Source organism: Antechinus flavipes, chromosome 4 (genome assembly GCF_016432865.1).
Source record: "Antechinus flavipes isolate AdamAnt ecotype Samford, QLD, Australia chromosome 4, AdamAnt_v2, whole genome shotgun sequence".
In the NCBI taxonomy this organism is placed as follows: Eukaryota; Metazoa; Chordata; class Mammalia; order Dasyuromorphia; family Dasyuridae; genus Antechinus; species Antechinus flavipes.
Genome location: NC_067401.1, coordinates 452456666 through 452481530, shown reverse-complemented (window position 1 = coordinate 452481530; position 24865 = coordinate 452456666). Strand labels below are relative to the sequence as shown.

Here is a 24865-nt window from a genome sequence, read left to right as displayed (position 1 = left end):
GCCACGGGGCTGTTGGGAGGGTGGAATGAGATACAATACGTAAAGCATCCAAGAAACCTTTAAAAAGCTCGGCTAAAGTTAGTTATGACCGTCACCTTCGACTCCATTACCCCGAGCTCGGGAACATGTAGCACTCTCTCTCTCTGTACATCTATGAAGGCGTTTTGTGTGTGTGTGTGTGTGTGTGTGTGTGTGTGTGTGTGTGTGTGTGTCGGTGTGTATGCAGAAATATAGCCCCATTTAGAGGGGAGTATATAAAATGTGTGTTTGTGTGTATTTGTATGTATGCATAGAGATAGCCCCATATATAGGGGGTATTTAAAATGTGTGTATGTATATGTGTATATCTATCTATCTGGCCATCTGCCTACAATACACATAGATCATAAATATATCTACATGTGTGTGAGTGTATTTGTGTGTGTGCATGTGTATATCTAGCTATCCATCCATCTGCCTACAATACACGTAGATGATAACTATGTCTCCATATGTACGTGGTGTGTGTGTGTGTGCCTGCGTGTGTGTGTGTGTGTGTGTGTGTGTGTGTGTGTGCACGTGTGTGTGCACATTTGGATAACCCTGTATATAGGGGAGAACTTAAATGCTTCTCGGGATGGAGTTCCCGAGGATGATTTCTCGGTAACCAGAAATCACAGGATCTCTGTCCCAGAGAGCCAGACTTAAGCCCGATTCTAATCCAGCCACTGCAGCTGATCCCCCTTATCTCCCCAAGCTTCCTAAGCCTCGGCGACGTTGCCGAAGCGTCCCCCAAAAAGCGTCTCACCCCATTGGGAAATCGACCCTCACTCTCGGCCAGAGACGGCTTTGACCTGGACACTGACGGTGGCTTTAGCATAACTCCTGTTGTGGGATGACTGAGGAGCGGCTGCAGCCGACTTGGCCGTTGCTGCATGTTTGCGGGGGCAGTGCTGGGTCTTCCTGGGGCAGTATTTGGCCGAGGGAGAGCCTAAACAATTAAGGGGGAAAATGGAGCTTAAATTAGTATCTAGATGCAGTTCCAAACCCAATTAACAGCCCGACAAATTGCCTAGAGTAATTAAAGTTGGGTTTTTTTAACCGAACTGATTAAAATTTAATTACATCCTTCCCTCAGACCCCCTTGTGACCCAAAGTATTTGTTCAAAGAGTTAGTGCTGCAGTCCCCTGCAGAAGCAGATGCGGCAGTTACAGAGAACTCGGAACAATGGACCTGCTCCCCGGTACTTCTCTGAATTTTTATTCATCCTGTAAACCCGGTGACAATATCTAATCTTGGCTGGGAAGGGGATGGCTGTCGGCCATGCTCGACAAACACGGAAGAGCAAGATGTTCATATTCTGGAGTCCAAAGGGATTGGCTGGGAATTAATCCTTTGCTGCGAAAATGTCATCAGCAAAAGGATTCCACGGATTTCTCAAAGTCACGAATCAGCCCAGGGCCAGGGCCACGCCACACTCTGCGTCTCGATATTTCCGAGCGTGCCCCCTACAGCACGCCTGCCCGTGGTCATCCAGTTCTTGCTGACAGACCTAAGAACGAGGATGGGAGCCCAGCCCCTCGTATCCTGCGGCAGCCCTCTGACCTCTTAAAGAGAAGTCGTTTCTGTGATAATCCTCGATTATCGATTTCAGTTCTCGTACATCCTGAGCCCCTTCCTGAGGAGAGACGAGCTCCGGAGGAATATCATTCCCAGAGGACCAAAGCAGAGTCATCTTAGTTTGGTGAACTGAACGGACTTCACGAATCGAGGGCTGCCTTTGAAATAGAGAGCAGCAGTCAAGTGGACGGCACAGATGCTTGGTGAGACTCAGGTCAAAGCGTGTTTACATCTGGCACGCAATCCCTCTCCAAAGCAGGGCACACAGGTGAGCACAGTCATGGGAACAGCACACACCCGCCTGCCAGGGCTGCTGGGAGAATCCGGCGAGATGCTCACCGGAAAGTATCCTATGAGCACCTACCTGCTGGGGCTGCTGGGAGAATCCAGCGAGATGCTCTCTGGAAAGTGCCCTACGAGCACCCGCCTGCCAGGACTGCTGGGAGAATCTGGCGAGATGCTCACCAGAAAGTGCCCTATGAGCACCCACCTTCTGGGGCTGCTGGGAGAATCCGGCAAGATGCTCACCGGAAAGTGGCCTACAAGCACCCATCTTCCGGGGCTGCTGGGAGAATCCAGCAAGATGCTCACTGTAAAGTATCCTATGAGCACCCACCTGCTGGTGCTGCTGGAAGAATCCAGCGAGATGCTCTCTGGAAAGTGCCCTACGAGCACCCGCCTGCCAGGACTGCTGGGAGAATCTGGCGAGATGCTCACCATAAACTATCCTATGAGCACCTACCTGCTGTGGCTGCTGGGAGAATCTGGTGAGATGCTCACCGTAAAGTATCCTAAGAGCACCCACCTGCCGGGGCTCCTGAGAGAATCCGGCGAGATGCTAATTATAAAGTGCTTAATATGTGCCAATCACAGAGTAGGCACTGAACAGACACTATCTAGGGAACACAAACATACTACATAAATGCTAATTGTTAGAATTGTTATTATAACACCTGGTACACAGTAGGCTCTATACGAATGTGAATTATCATTATTATTGGTTTATCACTAATTAACATGGTGCTGGACACATTTATTCAGGCACTCGGTTGTTTACAACCCTTCCTAACCTTATAAACTATATCATGTCAATACTGTTCAAGAGATTTTCTTGGCAGAGATACTGAAATGGTTTGCCTTTTCCTTCTCCAGCCATTTTACAGATGAGGAAACTGAGGCAAGCAGGGTCAAATGACTTAGGGTCACAAAGCCTCGAAGGGTCTGAGGCCGGATTTGAGTTCAGGCCGTCCTTCCTCCAGACCCAATCCTTTATCGACTGCTCACCCTAGTTGCCTGCACATAAATAGGTGCTATATAAATCCTAGATATCATTATCATTATCATTTGCACAGCGCCTGGCGCATAATAGGTACTACATAAACACTAAATATTATTGTTCCCATCATCATCACCACCATCATCATCATCATTGTACCTGCCTCATAACAGGTGCTTTCCAAATGCCATCATCATTATCATCATCGTCCTCATCATGGTCACTGTCATGAGCAGAATGGCTGGGACATAAAGGGCCGGGGAATTGCTGTTGTTGGGGAGTTGGTGGTGAGTGACATTTTCTGGAATCTTGGTCCAAAACCACCCCCCTTCGGGAGGCCGCTCACGCCACGCTCCCCTCCCTTTCCCGAGGGGGCTGACCCCAGGGGCGCGTTCTCCATCTTTCACACATTTTCACTGATACCAGGACCAAGACTCGGGCCAGAGAGAATCCTCGGAGGCAGCAGAGATGACAGAGGCTCACGTCAAACATGCACAATACATCACAGAGCAAGACATAGTCACGTCGATTCTTTTGGGGGGTGTCAGAGTGGGTGGATCGATGGGCAGATTACTGCACAAAGACCCCCATGCAGAGGAAGAGATAGGGAAACAGCACGCAGGCTGACTCACAGAAGTGAGGTAGGTGAGCTAGTGAGCAGTGGGGCCAGGAAGTACCCAGTTCAAATTCAGCCTCAGATACTTAACTAATTGGGTGAGATTGGGCAAATCAATTAATCTCTGCTATCTCAGTTTTCCCCTCTCTAAAATGGGGATAATAATAGCACGCCCTTCCAAGGTTGTAGTGAAGATCAGGTGAGATAATATTTATTAAGCACTTAGTTTAATGAGCCCAGCACTATATAAATGCTAGCAAAAGTAATTATAATCAGAATATTATTCTAAAAGGACAAAGAATACCACTGAAAATACGGTTCCAATATATCTTTCTTTTTCTTTTGTTTGTTTTTGCAAGAAAATCTGGGTAAAGCAGGATGAATACAGAGAGGACTGGCGAGACTTACATGAACTGATGCTAAGTGAAATGAGCAGAACCAGGAGATCATTATATACCTCAACAACGATACTGTTTGAGGATGCATTCTGATGGAAGGGGATCTCTTCGATAGAGAGAGCCTTAATTGATCAAAGATGGACAGAAGCAGCTACACCCAGAGAAAGAACACTGGGAAATGAATATAAACTGCTTGCACTTTTGTTTTTCTTCCCGGGTTATTTATACCTTCTGAATTCAATTCTCCCTGTGCAACAAGAAAACTGTTCGGTTCTGCACACATAGATTGTATCTAGGATATACTGTAACCCATTCAACATGTAAAGGACTCTTGCCATCTGGGGGAAGGGGTGGAGGGAGAGAGGGGAATAATCGGAACAGAAGTGAATGCAAGGGATAATGCTGTAAAAAATTACCCTGGCATGGATTCTGTCAATAAAAAGTTATTAAAAATTAAAAAAAAAAAGAAAATCTGGGGAAGTGACTTGCCCCCCATCATACAGCTAGTAAATGCCAACTCAGGAACTCGTGACTCCAGGACTGGTGCTCCATCTGCCTGCACTTCCTACGCTGTCTGTAGCACAAATCTCATGGATTGGCAGTTACTGGTTAGTTAAATAATTATTGAACTTCTATTACCTACAAACCACAATGAGAAATCCTAGAAAGAAAGAAACTCATCATCCACAGTATTGATCAGACTTCCGTCATGTGCAATGTGTGGGGTACTGAGGAAGCAAATATGTTGAATGAAAGGATCCTTCCTCGTTACTGCATCGAGCCTGTATTACCCGGGCCGAATCCCTTCGACTGTGATCTCGTCTCTCTGGTCCTTCGATTACAGGATTGCTTTGGAGCCTCCAGAGAAAAGATCAGAAAACATCCTGCCGTGAGCGCAGGGAAAGGAAGCACTTGATGGACAGACAGAGGATCTTGGTTGGGTTGGCAGGGCTGCCATGTGAGACCGGGAGCAACGGAGGACACAGAACTCCAAAACAAAACCAAGGAAAAGAACCTGTTATGCACTGGGAATTTAATTGTAAACTATTTGCAATTTTGTTTCTCTTCTCAGGTTACTTCTACCTTCTGAATCCAATTCTCCCTGTGCAACAAGAGAACTGTTCGGTTCTGCACACATATATTGTATCTAGGATATACTGCAACATATCTAACATATATAGGACTGCTTGCCATCTAGGGGAGGGAAGGAGGGGAAAAATCGGAACAGAAGTGAGTGCAGGGGATAATGTTGTAAAAAAAATTACTGTGGCACGGGTTCTATCAATAAAAAGTTATTATAAAATAAAATAAAATAAAGAACCGGCTATGGAGACAGCCCACGGGTAAAGGGTGAAGACGACCAGCCTGGCCCTCCGTACTTGTGCCCCTCACTTGTACCCGGGGCTCCTTCAGAAGGATGGCGGTCAGATGCTACTTGCAAAACAGAAGCAGCCGGACCCACAGCTGTGAGCAAAGCACTATTGAGGGTCTCCATTGGAAGCCGCCTACAGACGTGGAGGACCTCCTCTCTAGTCTGGAGACCCTCGAGAAATTGCTAACGGAACATGACCTGGAGGAGTCGTCCTGAAGCTCACCGAGCTCAGCTTAGCGAGGCGATTTTTAGTTTTAAAAAAGGGGCTTTGGGGACGAATTTTTAAAAACTGCACTGAACTTTAATGGGAAGCACGCAGCTGAAACCTGATGTGCTGATGATCAGGAAGTTTAAATGCAATTAGTAGCAAGTGTAATAACTCTGCCAGTTTTTTTGTTTGCTAGATTGTGCTTTACAGAAAAAAATGCCAAATTGTATAAAGGATGATGGGCTCTACAAAGTAGCTGGAAGGGAACGAGAGGCCATATGGCCCGTGCCCCTCGTTTTGCAGATGAGAGAGTAAGTGATTTACCCAGTCAGAATGAGAGTTGGAGGCAGTACTGAATGCAAAACTATCCCAAACTCTGGAATTGCAGGATGGACATAGCCAGCCAGCGACAGTTATCCCAGTCAGGCCACAGCTGGAAAGTGCTGGTGCTGTATCTGAAGGGGAACAAGCCAATGATTCAGCTCAAGGAGAAACCCTTCGTCAAACTCCCTGTCAAGAAGCTGGCCGTGACAGCTCTCTTCAGGAATGAGAAAGGCGTCCAAAGGGACACAGATGAGGTATCCTCTTTACCCCCAAAGGGCAGCACCAGGAACAATAGGTGATTATTTAATCACTCTGGCAAAGAGCATTAAGAACCTACTATGTGCTAAGCCCATCACCCCATCAACAAACCTTAAGAACCTACTGTGTGCTAAGTCTAGGGCAAAGGCTAAAGCAGGTCCTGCTTTCACATTCTAATGGTGGACACAACATGTTAATAACCAAGCTTATATCACTCTATCAATAAGCATTAAGAACCTACTGTGTGCTAAACCCAGGAGATGCAAAGAAAGGCTAAAGCAGGTCCTGCTTTCACATTCTAACAGGGGAAACATGTTAATAACTAAGCTTATATGATACAGACAGTACAGAATAAAGATAGCTGGGAAAGGAAAGTATCAGCATTTGGGAGGGTCTCCTGCACAAGGGATTTAAGGTGAGATGGGAAGGAAGTCAGAAGCTAAGAGACCTAGATGAGAAGGGAGAGCCCCGTGGCATGGCGGGGGGGGGGGGGGGGCAGCTGATGCGAAGGCGGGGAGGTGGGAGACAAGCCAATGTTTGAGTAGCCAATAGACCACCAGGGCCGGATGGCAGTGTGCATTGATGGAAGAAGATACACGAAGATTGGTGAGGGTCCTGTTAGAATAATGTTTGATGCGGGTGAAGATTTCTGATCAGCTCCCACAGATAATGGGGACCCAGTGCCATTTGCCAATGTCCCCATGGCAGTGACCAAAAGAGGGGTGCTGTAGAACTGGGACCCCGGACCTACAGCCACTGTCCAGGAAAGAAGGCTGAAGACTCTGGACACCCGTGCTAGGTCGGGGCTCTATGATGGACAGAAAGAATGGACATTGCACAGAGACAGATTTATGGCCAACATGAAGGAGGACATAGATTTATGGCTGACGTTAGGGGACATCTGAGATACTGAGCTCATCCTGGAGTGGAATGGGCTTCCTGCAAGAAAGAATCCTCAAGAACTGGCAGGAGGATTAAGAGGCTACTCCCCTTTGGAATTCTGGGAATTTGGGTTTATAATGTCAGAAGTACAGCCAGAGGTTTGCCATCTGTACAAAATGTGAAAACAGTCAAGAACCGTTTAATGCGAACCTAGATCCCTGGGACTTGGTGGACACACCCCTTGGGTGTCCCCCAGACTGCTGAGGGGACACTCAGTCAGCTGCAGCAAGTTCCCAAGTGGCCAAGATGCTGGGGAAGCGCATCTGGACTCAGAATAAAGATAAAAGCTTCTTGGAGCCATCCAAACTGGGAATTAGCCCTCCCCCAAGGCAGGGAGCCCCTTCTCACTGGAAGTATCCAAGCAAAGGCTCAGGAGGGGAGCTGTGGGTGAGAACAGGAAGTAGTGGCTATCTCGACCTTTGTATCAGTGTCCAGCAAAGCATTATTATTATATTAATTAATTATGTTATATTAATGATTAATAAGTACATGTTAAAATGAACCGAATTGAACTGAGGTACAATTTGGACTCGCTAACTGCCAAAATCCCTTCTGATTTGGTATTTCTAAGATCACAGTAGCCTAGATTTGGTACTAGAAGATCCTCACAATCCAAGTTTATAATTTCATCATTTTAAATTTATTTTTTGATTCCTGCCACATGCTAACCTCCTGGATAGAACACAGATTATTCACCAAAGACTTTCAGTTAGAAAATGGCAGGGGTCAAGGGAGAAGGTACAAATATTGTCTTTCAGGAGATTTTTATTCTCTTTTTATTCTCCATCCCAAGTAATGACCCTAAATTGGTACTAGGCCGGGTAGCTGAGAATTGGCCATCTTTCCTGCCCTGGCGGCTGATTCAAGGTTACACACATACACACAGATCTGGCTAGTCTAGAAGGGAGCTGGGGAAGAGAGGTCTTGGGTTTCACATGATAAGATTGGCTCTTCACCAAAGGCACAAGTCCGTTTGCTTTTCCTTAGTTTTCCCTTGCTTTCCCTGCTACCCTAGGGCTAGAAGAACCTATTTTTAATAACTATTACATAAGCCCAGAAATCACTGCAATGAGGAAACAGACTATTGGATTTCACAGCCCAAGAGACGCCCCAGTAATCAAATACCATACAAACATCAGCAAAGATGGCGCAATCCTGGACACGTGTTCCTTTGGTCAAGGGTCCCTTAGGTACCTCTAAGCAACAAACAACTTTAGCTAAGGAAGTCAACAAAGCCCTAAGACACAGGTCCCAGTTACTGTCAATAAGATGTGTGTCCCCACCGTAAACCCCACAAAACTCAGGCTTTACAGCCTGTCTGTCTGCTTAGCCACATCCTAGCTCCAATGGGGTGGCCGGCTCTCTAAACATACCTCTGTTTTGTTTTAAGCTTTTTAATAGAGAATAAAATTATTAATCCACTCGCTTATTTCCTGACGATTAGAACTTTGATTTTGTTTTAAAGAAAACCTCAAAAGGATTCTGGTCTAGAACTATGTAGCTCTATGCAAAGGCACCCATATAACCTCAATTTAAGTATATAACAAAGGGAGAATGGGGGGGGGGGGGGAATCTGTACTATGGGTTCAAAGATCTTCTCTGAGCTGACCATTTCCAGCCCCAATCTCTCTCCTGATCGCCAGTTTCGCATCACCAACTGCCTTGCTGCCTTGCAGACATCTGGAGCTAAGTGTCCTGTAGACCTCTCTCGAACTCCACTTTTTTCAAAACCAGAACTTAGCATATCTAGTCTCCAGCCCTCTAGGCTTTTCCAATGACTTCAATCAAAGCGCCTTCTAAAGTTCAAAGCCATTGCTGACTAAATTTCTCCCTCTTCCCACAGATCTGCTCCATTACTCATTCTTGTCTTTTCTACCTTTACAAACTCTCTCACATAGGTCTCTGCTCTGCATGCATGGGATAGAGCTCTAAATCAGGTCCAGTCTCTTCCCTTCTGGACCAGTCTGATGGCCTTCTAATCTTCCTCCACAGCCTCTCTCTCTCTCCCATCCAGTATCTCCTCCCCTACGTTCCCAAAGTGACTTTCCTGAAGCCCAAATGTACTTATGTCTCTTTCTTACACGCAGAAGCAGCACCTAGCACATATAATGAATAACCCTAGAAAGTATAATTTGAATAAAGAACAAAGTCAGTGTTTTTGAGGTTGCAATGACCTCCAAGTCTTTTAGCTGGAAACTGAGCCCAAACCTTCCATAAAATCTCACTAGCCATTGTGCTGAAGAAGCAACAAGAGTCCAGGAATGACTCAATGGCTCATTTGACTCTATTTAACAAGAAGGCTTTTAAGTATCCAATACTTGCCAAACACTCTGCTAGGAGCTGGGGATATAAAATGGCCCCCAAAATAAAACAAAAAAGGAGGAGCCCTTGGCCTCCAGGAGCTTCTGTCCACCTCTACATAAAAACCATCATTCTTCCTCAGAGGTACAATAGCAGGGAGACAGACAGACAGACAGAAGGGTAGAAGCAGACGAGATACAATAGCAGGGAGACAGACAGACAGACAGAGAGTAGAAGCAGACCAGGTACAATAGCAGGGGGAGAGACAGACAGAAATGGCAGAAGCAGATGAGGTACAATAACAGGGAGAGAGACAGACTAGACAGACAGAGGTAGAAGCAGATGAGGTACAATAGCAGGGGAAGAGACAGACAGACAGACAGAGATGGTAGAAGCAGACTAAGACAAACAGCAGATGTTATTAGCTATGAACCTTTAAATGTGTCTCTTTTTTTGTTTTTAATAAGAGCAACCATGAAAAACAGCTGTCTGTGTATGGAATTTCATTTCACAACTAAATTAGCTGCAACAATAACTCTGAACATGGTAAAAAAAAAAATGAGAATTACAGATCAATCTATGATTTTTCAGTTTCATTTTTATGGGTCAAAGTATGTCCCTCTGCGATAGCGATGTGGAAATTCTGTCATTAAAACTCTGAAACTTATATTCTCCTGGGGGATTAGTTCAGTTGCACAGACTCTAACTGGAATCGGCCTGTTTATGACCTATCTCTATAAATGCAGAACATATGCATCTGTTTATCCAAATGTAAATAGAGACCTGGAGCATATTACACAATGCATATTCAAATCTATGCATTGCATTACATTGCAATCTATTCCCACCCATATCATTGTAGATGCCGAAGTTCTGCCTTTCTCCATGTTCTACACACGGGATGGGAAGGGACGGACGGGCCGATGGCAGGGGTGCGGCACGTGAGCAGACTGGTTCTGGCACAAGAAGCCAAAGAGAAGCTTCCTTGGAATCGATTCTAACTACGTTTGCTGAGGAACTGGTCCATTTGATAACCCAAGGCTTCTCCCTGACTTTAGAGTTAGATGTCCTAATGACTCAGGGTGGTTGAGTTGGAGCTCAGTGGGAATGTCCAAGGGCTACCATCTGTCCTTCCTTTTTACGATGGAGAGGAGATAGGACTCTCAGCTATCTAGAGGATTTGGTGGGGGATGTTCTTCCCCTTCCTCCCTCTCACCCTCCTTGGCAAAGAGGGACAGGAAAAAGAGTATTGAAAGAAGTAAGCCATGCTACGAAGTATGGGAAAGTAGCCTTTGCATTAAGAGTTATAAATATCTGCTTTTTTCCCCCAGTCATAAGCTCTATGATTTTTCCCAACATTTGGATAGCTTTCAGATATCCTAGGAATCCATATTCTAATTCTTTAGCAGAATTAAGCATTTGACATGGTCCAGCAGATCTTCCCATTCCCACTTTCTTTAGTAGAATTAATTTTTCCTCACGTAGCACTCTTATACTGGAGTTCCAAAATGGTGGCTCCATTGTCATGGATGGAGAAAGGAATATGTTGAAGAAATCTTCTCAGATCTTTTCGATTTTTCAAACATCTGTTATCCCCTTTCTGATTTTCTTCCTAAATAATTTCTGGTCGACCTGACATAATTGATTCTTCCTCTATTTTTTTCTGGAAAACCGTCTTTCCCTCTGTGGATTCTGATTCTTCTATGAAGTAATGCTGCCCATAATGTGCCACAATTTTCCTCTCTCAGATTCTATCAGCAAGATTATATTAAGAACGAGTGGTACCCTTGGCTGCCTTGTTGCTCACTTTGGAAGGAAATCTGATGAGGAGGTTTCTAAACTCTTTTGTTCTGTAGACATTGAGTAAAATTACATTTAATTAGGAATCTGTATTGATTCCTCTATGCATGTGGGGGAGGTTTTTTGTGCATTTTCCAATGTTGAACATCAAGAGAGTTTTACATAGGTAAAGATCAAGGGGCCACAACTGGATTCAATCTCTTTTTCCTCAGATCATACCCAGCTCTCTGGCTTCCATCAAGGTTGGGAGGATTTGGAATCACTTCCACTTTCCTGCCAGATTGCCCTCATTTGCACACACACCCCACCCCTTTCCCCCCACACCCCACAGCCAGATTCTCTCCATAATGGCCTCAGAATTACATGGGGAACAAAAGGTCTGGAGGGAAGTCAAGGCTTTCTCCATTTCCTTGTTGGTCATCAAATAATGACCTCCCATTGCAAATATAACCAGATAAATTTCTTTGACAATGGGAGGGAGCCAAGGTGCGGTTTCCCAGGGCAAAGCTCCAGATTCGTGACCTTTCTCTAGCAGATTCTTGGAAGACTGACTGGGGCACGGGAAAACTAAGGATTCTGGTCTCACTTGGCCGGGCAATGGCAGGAGACCAGCCGGAAGCCAGCACCTGGGGAATCCCGGGCCAGATCTCCCTCCACTAGACCAGGTCTGGTTGGAGGAACAGGAATTGGGACCAGATGTGTAATTTTACCACCATATGGTACTTCCAGGTGAGGAACTCCCCCAATAGGGCTGTCACCCTTCCTGTGACTTACAGTCTTTGAGAACTTAAATGACCCTCCCAAGGTGTGTCTCACAGTAAAGACCAGCCATCTCTGCCTTCAAAGCTAGCTCTCTTTCCACTCCACCTACTGCCCCCTTCATATTTATAATAAATCGGTATTACATGAGTTTTTGAGTGTATTGATTAATTCATTACCAAAATTAATGTTGGGCTAACTGTACAATTAATCTTTACAGGCAGCCTAAAGAGGGAGCGGCTCTGGGCACTGTCTGCCCTCCTTCCTGCCCCGGACCGCCACCATCCCTGCAAGGGCAGGAGGAGGCTTCACGACGCGGCACAATTTTGCATTTGTCTTTGTGGATGACTAAAGAAACCATCAATCAGCAGCCGACCTTTCAGCTGATGCTCCCGGGATCAGAGACTTGGAGGGAGAAGGAAACCTCGGGGCTATCTAATCTGCTCTCATTTTACAAAAAAGGAAACTGAGGTTCATGCAGGCAAAAGGAAGCAGAGGCTAGATTTGTTCCTGAGCATGAAAAAAATTACACATCTGGGCCCAATTCCTATTCCTCCAAACAGCCCCATGGGACGCCTGGGAAAACAGACCTGATCCATTGCTGGACCAGACTGGAAGCCTTCCAGCGTGGCAAAATCTGCTCGGTTTTAAAGACATCGCCTGAGATGTGAGACGGGGCGTTAAGGAGCAGGGGACTGAGGCGAGGGAAGGGGCCGCTCGGCCGGGGTCCCACGGGGAGGAGGAAACGGGAGGCTCTCTGCGGCCACTGACCACTTCCCCCACACTTCTGATCCTCGCTACAACTCCCGAGTGTCTCCGCGGGAGCATTAAGCATCTCTCATCAGACTCACCAGTTTCAAAGAACTAGAATACACTTGATCAATCACAACACATGATCCATGGTTCGCTTTTGGAGCAACTGGAGGATGAGGAGATAACACAGGCATGTAATGTTCGACCGCCCGCCGTGAGCGCCCAACCTAGAAGAGAAGAGGGGCACTGGGTGAGCACGGACGCCGCCCGCAGAGCCGGCCCTGCCGCAGCTCCCGGGCTCGGGCCCCGCGCCATGCCTTAGATGCAGGGCAGCCCGGAGCTTCTTAAGAGCGATCATAGTTGGATCCACTGGAATGACTATTCGAAGAGCTCCCCCTTTTATTGTGCTCGGGGCTCCAAACTTCTTTGCAGACACTCCCACTTATCACACTCACGCCCCATCTTTTCAAGGGGCTCTGACATCCCCAAAGTGAGAGGAAGCAGCAAAGGGCATTTCAATGTTTCCCCTGATTCTGATTCACCGGGAGGAACCGGCTGCTGACAAAGAATGGCGGCCTCAGAAGGAACAGCCACCTCCCACATCTGTGACTGATGAGTCGCCTCAATTCAGGAACGCTCCCCGGGCTGGGCGCCTGCTAGGGGCCGGGGGCAACCTACAGACCGGGTCATTCCTGGCTCCTGGGGAGAGGGGAGGGTGGGAGGTGACATCACAGGTATCCTGAGACGTGAACTCGAGCCACAGAGTAAACACCGTCAGGAGGCAGAAAGAACTGGTAGGGAAGGCAAGCAGGAAGGCAAGTGTAGAAGCGGGCTCTGGGCTGAGGCTAGTGTAGAAGCGGGCTCCGGGCTGGGCTTTGGAAGAACCAGGGATGGGACAAGGCAAGAGGGAGGAGTGAAGAGGAGGGCAAAGGAGGATCATGAGTGCAGTTACTTCCACGTTGGGGGAGTAAAAACTGTGAGATCTGACAACTAATCAGCCTGGGGCTGAGGAAAGTAAAAAACCAGGGCCAACTGGGGGGCCCCCATCACCCTCCACGCCTGGGCTCCTCCTGCCTCCTGGGAGACACTAACCCTCCTCTCAGGCCATGGGCCCGGCTCCTCCCGGATCCTCCTTGACTTTGCTCCATTTAGCACTTCCCCTCTTCATTTTCAACATGGATGTGCTGGCTCTTGCCCTAATACCTAAAAACACCCGAGCTCTCATCCTTGGGGAAAACCCTTCCCTCACTCTACTGGTCCCTCAAACGAGATCTGACCTTCGCTTTCATCACCAAACTCCTCAAAGAAGCCGTCTACACACGGGGCCCCACTTTCTCAGCTCCCACCCCCTGCTCAGCCCCCGAATCTGGCTTCTCTTCCATTACGCTGCCGGACCCGCCCTCTCCAAAGGCCCCCACGTACTCAGACGCCATCCCATGGGCTTTCCTCGCCCTTCTTGGCCCTTCTATACCATCACACTGTGGACCAGACGAGGGTCTCTTTCTTGACATCACTCCTGCGGGCCGCTCCTTCCTCCTGGTCCCCTACTCCTCTTCTTCCTCTGTGTTCTCGGCCATCTCCCTGGCTCTCCCCCATTCAGATTTCAGTCCAGTTCAGCCGCCTCCGAGACCGTGGGGCCCCTTCTCTCTAAGAGTCCCAGAGGTGGGGCATCCTGCTGGGGAGGCTCACCCCATTCACCTCCAAGCACTTTTACCACCTGCTTCACTTAGTCTGCCTGCCCCCCCAATCCTTTGTCAAGATCTGTCCGTTCTAACTTCTGTCTCTCACAAACATCATCTTCTCAGTGCTCACAGCACAGCCACCCTGGCTCACCTGTCCTGCCTCCCCCCAGCTCACACACAACTCCCAGCTCACACATCCTCCCTCTCCCAGCTCACACACAACTCCCAGCTCACACATCCTCCCTCTCCCAGCTCACACACAACTCCCAGCTCACACATCCTCCCTCTCCCAGCTCACACACAACAACCAGCTCACACATCCTCCCTCTCCCAGCTCACACACAACTCCCAGCTCACACATCCTCCCTCTCCCAGCTCACACACAACAACCAGCTCACACATCCTCCCCCTCCCCCAGCTCACACACAACTCCCAGCTCACACATCCTCCCTCCCTCCAGCTCACACATCCTTCCGCAGCTCACACACACACCCCAGCTCACACATCCTCCCCCCCCAGCTCACACATCCTCCCTCTCCCAGCTCACACATCCCCCCAGCTCACACATCCTCCCTCTCCCAGCTCACACATAACAACCAGCTCACACATCCTCCCCCTCCCCCGAGCTCACACACAACAACCAGCTCACACATCCTCCCAGCTCACACATCCTCCCCCCCCAGCTCACACACAACAACCAGCTCACACATCCTCCCTCCCCCCAGCTCACACATCCCTCCAGCTCACACCTTCCCCCAGCTCACACTTCTCCCTTCACCTGGCTCACATATCCTGGACCTCTCCAAGGACAGCTGTACTAAGAGCCTCCCTCCTGAACCCCTTCCCCGCCCCCTCACCCACATAGCTGTCAAGCTGGCATCCCTTAACTTAGGAGCAATCTCTGGTCCAGAAGCCTCTGCGCTCCCACGGCCTTGGGGTACAAGCTCCTTGGTGGCTCTCCAAGCCCCTTCCCAGTGTGGCTTAGGCTCTTTCCAGGTTTCCTGCACACAACTTGTGCTTTTCTCTTCTCCCATCTTTGCAGGAACCATCCCAGGCCTGGAACCGTCTCCCCTTCCCTCCTCTCTGTCGGCTTTTGGGGAACCTTCTCCCCTCCAAGTCACCTCCTTTAAGAGACTTTCCTCGAGGCCCCCGTTGCCATTGACCCCCCCCCCCCAACAGACATTATACATTCAGGCAGAAATCAGAGACGGCTTGCCTGGCGTCAGGAGGGCCTGATTCAAATGTAACTCTCGCATTTAGAGCTACACTGAACGGGCAGATCTCTGCTACCTCAGTTTCCTCAAGTATCAAATCTGGGCTGGTAGCAGGACTTTTTACCAGGGTGTAGTGCAGGTGCTATGCAAATAAAACCAGCCAATCAACAATCAGTCCTTAAGCTCCTACTGTGGTCTGAGTAAAGGGGATTAAAAAATCCAATGAAACAAGGAGAGGCCCCCAGAGGGCCCCCGTGCTGGGCCTGGGGCAGGAGGGCTTGAGTTCAGACGTTCCCTGGTCCAGCTCCTGCCTCCGGGACTCTGGACCAGTTTTCTCATTGTAAGTCTGATAATCATCAATAATAGCCCCTCCTCGCCTGGCGGGTGGCTGCCGTGCCTGCCCAGAGCCTGCTCGCAGCGCGCTGCATCAGGGCCTGTGAAGGAGGATCCAGTACAGGTAACTGGACAAGGTAACAGCAGGGCGGCACTCATGTAGTCTGAGGGCGGGAAGGAGCCCTGCACAGGGCATTGAGCCAAGGAAGCCAAGAACTCCATACTCCAGTCATGGGGAAATCCCTTCAATTTTACCGGCTTGTGTTAAACTGCTCCTAAACAGGGGCCCCCGGCAGTACCAAGTGCTTAGCACAGGGCCTGGTATGCAGTAGGTGCCCAATAAATGCTTACTGCCTGCCTGACTCACCACTAGGTTGGAGCCAAGAGTCCTGATCCTCAGGTAGCTGACACGCTACTAGAGAGATACAATGGATGCCACTAATATTCATCTTCATCTTCCTCTTCCTCATCCCAGTTACATCAAGGGAGAAACTAGCAGGAGACAGCTTGTAAGTCTGGGTCTGAGCACATTAAAGAGAAAGGAGATGAAGTGGGGGCCCAGAGGCCGTTCTGGAGGGAGGCTGGCGGCCCTTCCGTCCCCCCGAGTCGTAGGTGAACTCCCTGAGACCACAACCCCGAAGAGGAACTCGATGGCTGACCGGATAGAGCAAGTCAACAAATACCCCATTATCTGTACTCTGGCTGTAGGTTCTGTACTCCCTTCTACCCATCATGGTTCTATTCTTAGTTGAGAAAACAAAGATATAATAATAATTAAGTATTCAACTGGCTCAACACCATCCTCCTGTCATAAAGAACAACCAATTCTATGCTTTCTGATCCTTTTCTTATTCCCAATTGGTCAAAAAACAAAACAAAACAAACAAAAACCCCCTTCTTTGGTTGACAGCACTAACCATCAACCTCAACTCATTCTGAGTTTCAGAGCTCCGGACAAAGTTCCTACAAGACCGTGTTAAATCTTCTGTATCCGCCCTCACTTATTTACCATTGTTCTCCATCTACACATGTCATTTCTGAGTTTATCTGTAAAATCTCTGTGCGTCTACACCGGTCTCTGTAAGTGACTTTCCCCATTTTTCTTTACTTCTATTTGTCTCTTTGGTGTCTCATCCTCCAGAGAGCTCCTTCCTGGCTTGATTTTCCCATAGAATTTTACTCTTTTCCCCAACTCTTTAAATGCTGTTTCCCCAGATCACGGTTCTGGGTCAGATCCTTCGTACTTTCTCACCTTGATCACAAACACCATCGGTCATTTATTCGTTTCCCTGTCACTTCTACGTCAGCAACAATTTCTTTTTCCTGGACAGAATCAGATCCTGAATACCTTTGCCCATTCGCTTCCTCTACTTTGGAAGGGTCATTTCAGCGAGTGGAATATTCGCTAACTGCTCTGATTTTGATTGAGTCAGAGTCCCAACTGGTATCCAGATATCCCCCATCACGATATCCTCCTTCTGTACCAAGTTTGTGCTGTTCCCCAAACTCCTCTTCCTTCTCTTTAGTTGGTCTCTGCCCTACCCCTCCAAGAGCCTCATTTCCATTTCTAACGCCAACGCCATTGATCCTCACCGAAAGGCTCTCCACCATGCTTCTCCCAACAGCTCCAGCTATGACTCAGAACATCAGCTACTGAAATAATACAGGCAAAAATGTGGTAGTTCCACTATTGTCCCTGAAGAGAACAGAAAACCATAAGAAATGCCAGTAGATCTGTCACATTTCCCGACTATCTGCTGCCTTCTTTCCAGCGAGATCCAAAAATGCTATCGGAATGATCTCACGCCAGGGCTCCTACAGTCTGTTTTCTCTCTGGCTGCAGGTGCTTCTGATTGTTTTGTGAGGCAACACTGCTTGGAATCTTCCGCTGCTTTGTGATGTTCACGCTCAATGAGTTTAGACTCTACTCTAGGGTTGCCCTTGGCTGCCTTGCCAAGCTAAGAGTGTGGGATGGTGGGAGAAGAACACACACAGGTTACCCAGGTGCACTCGAACCTGGGTGTCTCTCCTTGGGTAGCCACTCCACACGTAGCCATCGGGCTTCTCCAAGAGATGGACTGCCAGGATTGTTACTCTTATCCAATTCCCTTTTTCAAACCAATAGATTGTTTACGGAGTTCTAGTCCGAGTTCCTGTAATCTCCCACCACATCATTCGCATGTAACGTGCCCGTGATTTTTCCCTTCACCTTACTAGTTGGAATGAATCCACACAGAAAAATACAGCTCCATGAGAAAATGTTTGTTCCTCCTTTTAAGAGCAACTTATTTTCTTCTGTCTGTAGCGCTGTTTCATTCTCTCTGCCTTCTGAAGAATATACTCAAGGTATTTAGGCAGGAAACTATGAGTAGCTTGTCAACCTTTGTCCCCTGATTTCTCAATCTTAAATTGTATTTTTAATATTTTAACATATTACATTTTGCCTTCCTGTACTAGGCCTGATTTTTCACTGTAGATAACCAAGTATCAAGGCATATGTTGACTAGAATGTCTCGACTTCTTACTACATAACAAGTATTGTTAAGTTGGCTACAATAACTTTCACAGTAACCTCATTCTTATGCTCAGTAAACATGTTACAAAGAGAAATGGCCTGGCAGCCCATAAAGTTATATTTACTTTGGGGATACTTTGAAATAAACCTTCAATCTTTTATTTGCTTCTACAAAGATAATCTGTAAGTCATCCTTACATTTTTTCCATCTCTTCTTTGTTTTATTGATAATTTTATTGATAAAATCAATATGAATATTGTTGGATTCTCATGAGGCTAAAATTCCTTGGTCACTGGACAAAGATCTCATGTTGAAAAGTCCCTTTCCTGAAATTAACTTTTAACAGTTGGTCAAAGAACTCTGTGGTTGATCTCCATCTACACGTGTCATTTCTGAGTTTATCTATAAAATCCCTGTGCATCTACACCGGTCTCTGTAAGTGACTTTGTCCCCTTTTCCATCTCTCTGAAAGGAAAAAGTGAAGAGCTGCCACTCTGGATATTTCATCACTGGCCATCGGCTTACTGGTTGGTTGCTTGGTTGTTGTCCATTTTCGCTTCTCCATTTGCTGTAACCGAGGGTTTCCATAGGCTTGGTTGATAGAGGACCGGTGTTTTCTTGTGCTAATTGTTAGACCAAAATCATCCCAAGCAGCAGAGAACTGGTCCATACTTTGTTGCATCTTAGCTCCAGAGGCTGCCTTAAAGGCACAATCATCTGCAAACAAAAATCCTGCCCCGACATTCCCTCCATTTTAATACTGGCTGGAAGCCTTTTCAGGCTGAAGAGTTTATCATCAGTGTGGTAACTGATTTGATTCCATGTTTTTCCGCACTGAAGGCATTTGACATAATCTTCCATAAGCCCTCACAACTGACACTATCAAAGCCTTGGTCAGATCTCCAAGTCTATATTGACCTCTGCTGTTCTTCTGGCATTTCTCCTGGAGTTGTCGGGAAATAAACATATCGACTGTTCCTCAGTCCCTCCTGAAGCCGCACTGGGTCTTAGACAGATGACCTTTTACTATGTGTTGGGCCAACCTATTAAGGAGGATTCTGAGAAGAATCTTGTCAGCAGTGATGGAGACCCACCTCCTGTGACTGTCACAGGACAATCTGTCCTTACTTACTTTTAGAGAGATGGACAATGGAGGCTTCCTTGAACTCTTGGGGCATAACTTCCTCTTGACATATAATCTGGAAAATTTCAGTCAGTTTTGTATGAGAAATGGACTCACACATTGTAAATCCCAGCTGGAATAGACTCAGTCCCCGGTGCTTTGTTATAAGAAAGTAGTCTAATGGCATTTAAAATCTCCTCTTCAGTTGGAACTTCAGATCAGGAGTGATTGATTTCAACTTGAGATAAACAATCAATAGTTTCATCATCAAATAGTTATGGACTGTTGAGAACACTCTGCAAGTGTCCAGCTCATCTCTCCAGGACCATGCCCTTATTACTAATCAGTGTGGCTCTACCAGCACTGAGAAGTTTAGATGCATTATAGGTCTTTGGCCCATAAATAGCCTTCAGTGCATCACAAAAAAGCTTTTGATTATTGCTATCAGCATAAAACTAGATTTCAACTACTTTCTCACTGAGCCAAGAATCCTGCATCTCTCTAAGTTTCAATTGTACTTTATTTTTGATGAAAGTGAATGCTACCTTCTTAGAGATAGATGAACTATCCTTCTGGAACAGTCTGTGGAGTTCTCTCTCTTTTTTTTTTCATTTAGCAGCTTCTGAATTTCCCTACCATATTCATCAAACCAGCCTTGATGTTTGCAAGTGTTCTGATCCAGATGAGCAAATGTAGTGCTATACAACCAACAGAAAGCTTCCTACTCCTTTTATGTTTCACTGTTGTCAACTGTGTGTTGGCTCAATTTATCCCCCAACCTGGCAACAAACTGTTCCCTCTCTCAGAGAAGAACTCTAATCTGTTGACAGTAATTCTTTTTGCCTTGGAATCACCCCTTTTGCTGAAAATAAATATTCACTTTGGAGAGGATACAGCTATGATCAGTCCAGCACTCTGCACCACACATTGCCTTCACCACTCTCATATCCTGTTCTCTTTTCCTCACAATCACATGGTCTATTAAATGCCAATTTTTGCTGTGAGGGTATATTCATGAAGTTTTATTGCATTTAGGTAAACAATACAGCATTGGTTGGATATACCTACTATTAATGAGCCCCTGCACTTAGCTAAGGCTCAGTCATGAAGAATGGACACTCTGGTGTTGGGTGCACATTCATAGACTCCTCCAAGAAGCCTTTACTGAACTTCCTGAATTCTAGTGTCTTCCCTATGTCAAGTATCTCCTGTCTCCATCTTGTTTATATGTAGTTGTTTACATGCCGTCTCCCATCTTACATCATGAGCTCCTTGATAACAGGACCATTTGGGGCACAGTACCTAACACACGGTGAATAGTTAATAGAGATTTATTGACCTGACCTTGGAAGAACTTTTCAGAGCATGTGATCTGCTAACCAGTCTGTAAAAATCTCGGTGTGTAAAGTGGCCATTCAGGTAATTGGTGTTAAGTTAGGATTTAAGCCCAGGACCCCTCTTTTTCCAATCTAGTACTCTGAGATAGGCAACAACTCTTCAACATCATGTCTTAAAAAGATCAGTTGAAAGAACTTGGGATGTTTTCCTTGGTGAAGAAAAATCCTGGGACAAAAATGATAGTGAATCCCTTGTCGCTAATGAACTACAAGAAGATAATTTTCAAGCATGTGGCAAAGGGATTCCTGCTACAAGACAGAATTCACCAAAATGATCACTAAAGCTTCTTCCAATTCTAAGAATTGATGCTTCTAGACTATGACACTGATCACTGAGCTGACCCCATCATGAACATGTATATGGACTTTTACCTGACCAGCCCTTGACTCAGGGAGGCATAGTAACAAATAATAACAGTAGCTACTATACATAAAATGCTCAGCTGCCCAAATACTTGACATGCCCATCTCATTTCATGCTCACAACCATCCTAGGAGAAAAGGGTCCTTACTATTCCTATTAGACAGATATGGAAACTGAGACAGAGAAGGATTAAGTGAGTTTCTTATGATCACAGGGCTAAGAGGTGTCTGAGACAAGATTTTATCTCAGAGTTCCTTGTGTTTCCAAATCCGGCATTTTAGCAATACCTCCTAATGCCCCAAATTCAGCCACAAACACCAACCCTGGCCGATGTAGGCAAGTAGTAAGTAAATAACCAGGGCTAAAACACAAATCCTCCTCAACTCACCTTTTTCCATCCCTCCATCTGATCAGTCTTCAAGGCCTGCCCATCTACTATGTGCCTCCTCTCAACTTACTGATCCACACCCTCATCACCTCTCACCTGAATTACCTAAGGCAGTCTCCTCACTGGTTCTGTGCTTTCCATTTCTTCTCTCTCCAATCCAGCTTTCATATAGCAAGCAAAATCACCTTCCCCAGTCTCAGATCTAACCTTGTCAGTCCTGTATCCCAAAACCATCCCAAACAAATCCCTTAGCCCAAGGATAACCACACTGACTCCAGTGCATCTCTCTAGTCTGGGTCTGCCTTGCTCCCCCTTCCCAATGCCCATGGCCAAACTAGGTGACAGAGGCTCTCCAAAAAGGAGGCAGTTGTATGTATTGCAAAGCCATCCCTAGATGCCTGGAGTGTGCTCCTCTATATCTGACTCTCAAAATGCACATGGCCCTCTAAAGCATCTCCTATGTCAGAATCTCTGGGGAGTTTCCCTTGCTGACCCCTCCTCAAACTATCTTACTACATTTGTGTACAAGTTATATCTGATCAGTAGAATGGCAGTTCCTTTAGGACAACTATAATCTGTTTTGTTTTTGTCTTTGGTCGAGGAAGGGGCCTCGGTCACCAAATGGATTTAATAGATGTGGGTTGAATTGAATTGGACAATATAAAATCCCATTGTACTAAAACCTTTCAGAAGTGCCCTCCTTTACTAGTCTTCCTCACAGAGCTTATGGCAACAATATTAAAAATGAAAGGTAGAAGAAGAGATGGAAAAGAGAAGAAGAATGAAGAGAAGGAAAAGGAGAAGAGGGGAAAGAAGAAAGAAAAGAAAAAGAATAATGATATATGAGAAATGGTCTCAAAAAAATCTTAGAATCCCAATTAGAAGAAACCTCAGGACTCACCAAGTCTAACTTGTAACTGCATAGGAAATTGTCTAAAAAGGGGTCATCCAAGCTGCACTTAAAGCCTTCAGGTAATATAGGGGAAAGAAAATGTGTTATTCTCTTTCTATTTAAGAACAGCTCTAGGTGATGTTGTCTTAACATAGTCTTTCTGTTACTTTCCTTCACAGCTTCTAATTTGACCCTCAGAGGTCCATTGGGATAATTCATATCCCTCCTTCCATGGAAGAGACCTTTCAATATATGAAAAGTTATTTATCATGGTCCCTTCCTTCCCCAGCCAACTGATTGGTATCCTCCTCTTCATTCTAAAGACTTCTTCCAGTCATTCTTATTCAGTAAGATCTAGACCTCTTCACTTTATGGTGACCCCACTCTGTTTTCCTGTTTATCAAAATAAAAAATAAAAAAAAAAATGAAAATTCCTAAAATGGGACACCAAAAACTGAGAGTATGGGAAAATAAGGAGGCTGATCTCTAATTTTAGGTGAAGATTCCAATGCTTTTTTGGCCACTATATTCAATAACTCATATTGAGCTTACAACCCACTGAAAAAGCATCCAAGAATGGAATGGGTTGTCGCAGCAGAGTGGCTACCTCCCTTTCACTGGAGGTCTTAGGGCCAAAGTTATTTGACCACTTAGGGGGATCTTTACAGAACAGATGCTATTAGGCACAAGATGACTTTTGGTCTCTGCTATTCCTTCTCATTCAAAGACTGTCATTTCATAAAATCTCCTGCTCTCTAGGTACAATTTCCCCATCATATACTTGTGAAGTTAACTTCTTGATCCTTAGTCTAGGACTTTGCATTTATTCCCATTAAATACTGTTCTCTTTAGATTTAACCCAATGTTGTAGTCTTTGGAGAACTTTTCATTACAGTTCTCCCTCTCAACAGGGGTCAACTTTAGCTTTATCTCATTAACAAATTACTATCATGGTTTCATTAACTTAATTTCAGTCCTTGGTGAATGTTGTGGTACAAAAGCACCTGAGATCCTTAGGGTGTTCCATTAGATTCCCCCTTTTCTCATTTAATTATTCAATTCAAATCAACAAACCTTTATCAAGGGTTGAAATTCGCAGCAATGAGTGAGGTGAAACAAGAAAAAATAAATACAAAGCAATGTGGGGGCATCAATAAGAGAAAGAACTCAAAATGTCATAAAGGGAGACGAGGGATGACGCCTGGAGGCAGCTCAAGCAAAGCTATGGAGGAGGGAGATGAGACTTCATGGGTGGGGAAGTGACTGCAGACCACTTTAGACGTCCCACTCTTAGCTCCTGGGATTTAAGTCCACTCTTTCATTTCACAAATGAGGAAAGAGAAATACTGAAAACACTTTCATCTTTCCATTGTAGTGATTTACACATGAGAAGAAGGCTCTGATCTGGGGGCTGTGAATGTACTCAGTGTTAGGAGTCACATGATGTAACTTGCCTGCAGAAGCCTTGGATCTGCATCCAATATGAAATCCTCAGCTGAGTCAGCCCGGCCGAAGCCGACAGGAACCTCGGACACTCCTGGGGGCTGCTCATGCCAGGATTCTGCACGGGGAACTTGCTGCCCAAGGTCCCATGCTGGCCCCTTGAAAGAATATTCATTGAGTCCATGTCTGTCTGTTGCCAAGTATCCGGCGTGGTCCTGACCCAAAGGATCAGTCAGTGCATGGAAGACATTTGCTGGATACAGCATTCCCTAATCTACCAGGAAAATCTGCCAAAACCGACAGCGAGGTGAGTTCTCCATGGGAACACTAACCCTTCCCGAGCACTGATTCCTACTCCCTGTCTTCCCTGGCCTTCCCTTGGATAATGCCTCCTAGTGCCCACTCAAGATCACCGATCTGAAACAGCAGACGTGTTTTTCTTCCCTCGGCTCCTTATTGCCTTTTCTCTTATGTGATGCTTTCTTGGCTATGGAAAATAATTCAGTTCACAACATTCTAGGCACGTCAACAAATGCACTAACAGTTTGTTTTTAAAGAATTTTACAATATTTCCAACAAAATGTCAAAATTACAACTTGCAAAAGTTTCTGATGATTTAAAACTCCTGGTGGGCTCTCAGGCTCCTATCAAATGTTCATTGAAACGCTTGCAACAATGCATTTTTATCTTGTCTCTATTTAGTAAGAATCAGATAGGGTGGCCAGTTGGCCTGGAGGTAAAACTAACCGGGGTTCAAGCCCTCCCTCTGACGCATACGGTCCATGATGGGCAAACATGAGCTTCTCAGGGTTCTAAGCAGCTCTCTAAGCCTCTAAGATTCGGAGAAGGTACTGACCTGCCCTGGGAAAGGGCGTTCCTCTCTGAGGGTTCCCCACAGTGATAAAA

The 24865-nt window shown here is 46.1% G+C and overlaps 1 protein-coding gene across 6 annotated transcripts in view; it reads right to left on the bottom strand.

Annotated features, from left to right (window-relative positions):
* The window catches only part of ERICH3 (glutamate rich 3), a 136702-nt gene that overhangs the window by 73687 nt on the left and 38150 nt on the right, over positions 1-24865 (bottom strand). For 3 of the 6 annotated variants that reach the window (XM_051999415.1, XM_051999416.1, XM_051999410.1), the window contains exons 5-6: positions 12706-12834; positions 788-970 (exon numbers count right to left, since the gene is read on the bottom strand). The exons of 1 other annotated variant lie outside the window; for it this stretch is intronic. In XM_051999415.1, the coding sequence (XP_051855375.1) occupies positions 788-970; positions 12706-12834 (312 nt within the window). The remainder of the gene's footprint in view (positions 1-787; positions 971-12705; positions 12835-24865) is intronic. 2 more of the 6 variants (XM_051999412.1, XM_051999411.1) reach the window with 2 other exon arrangements.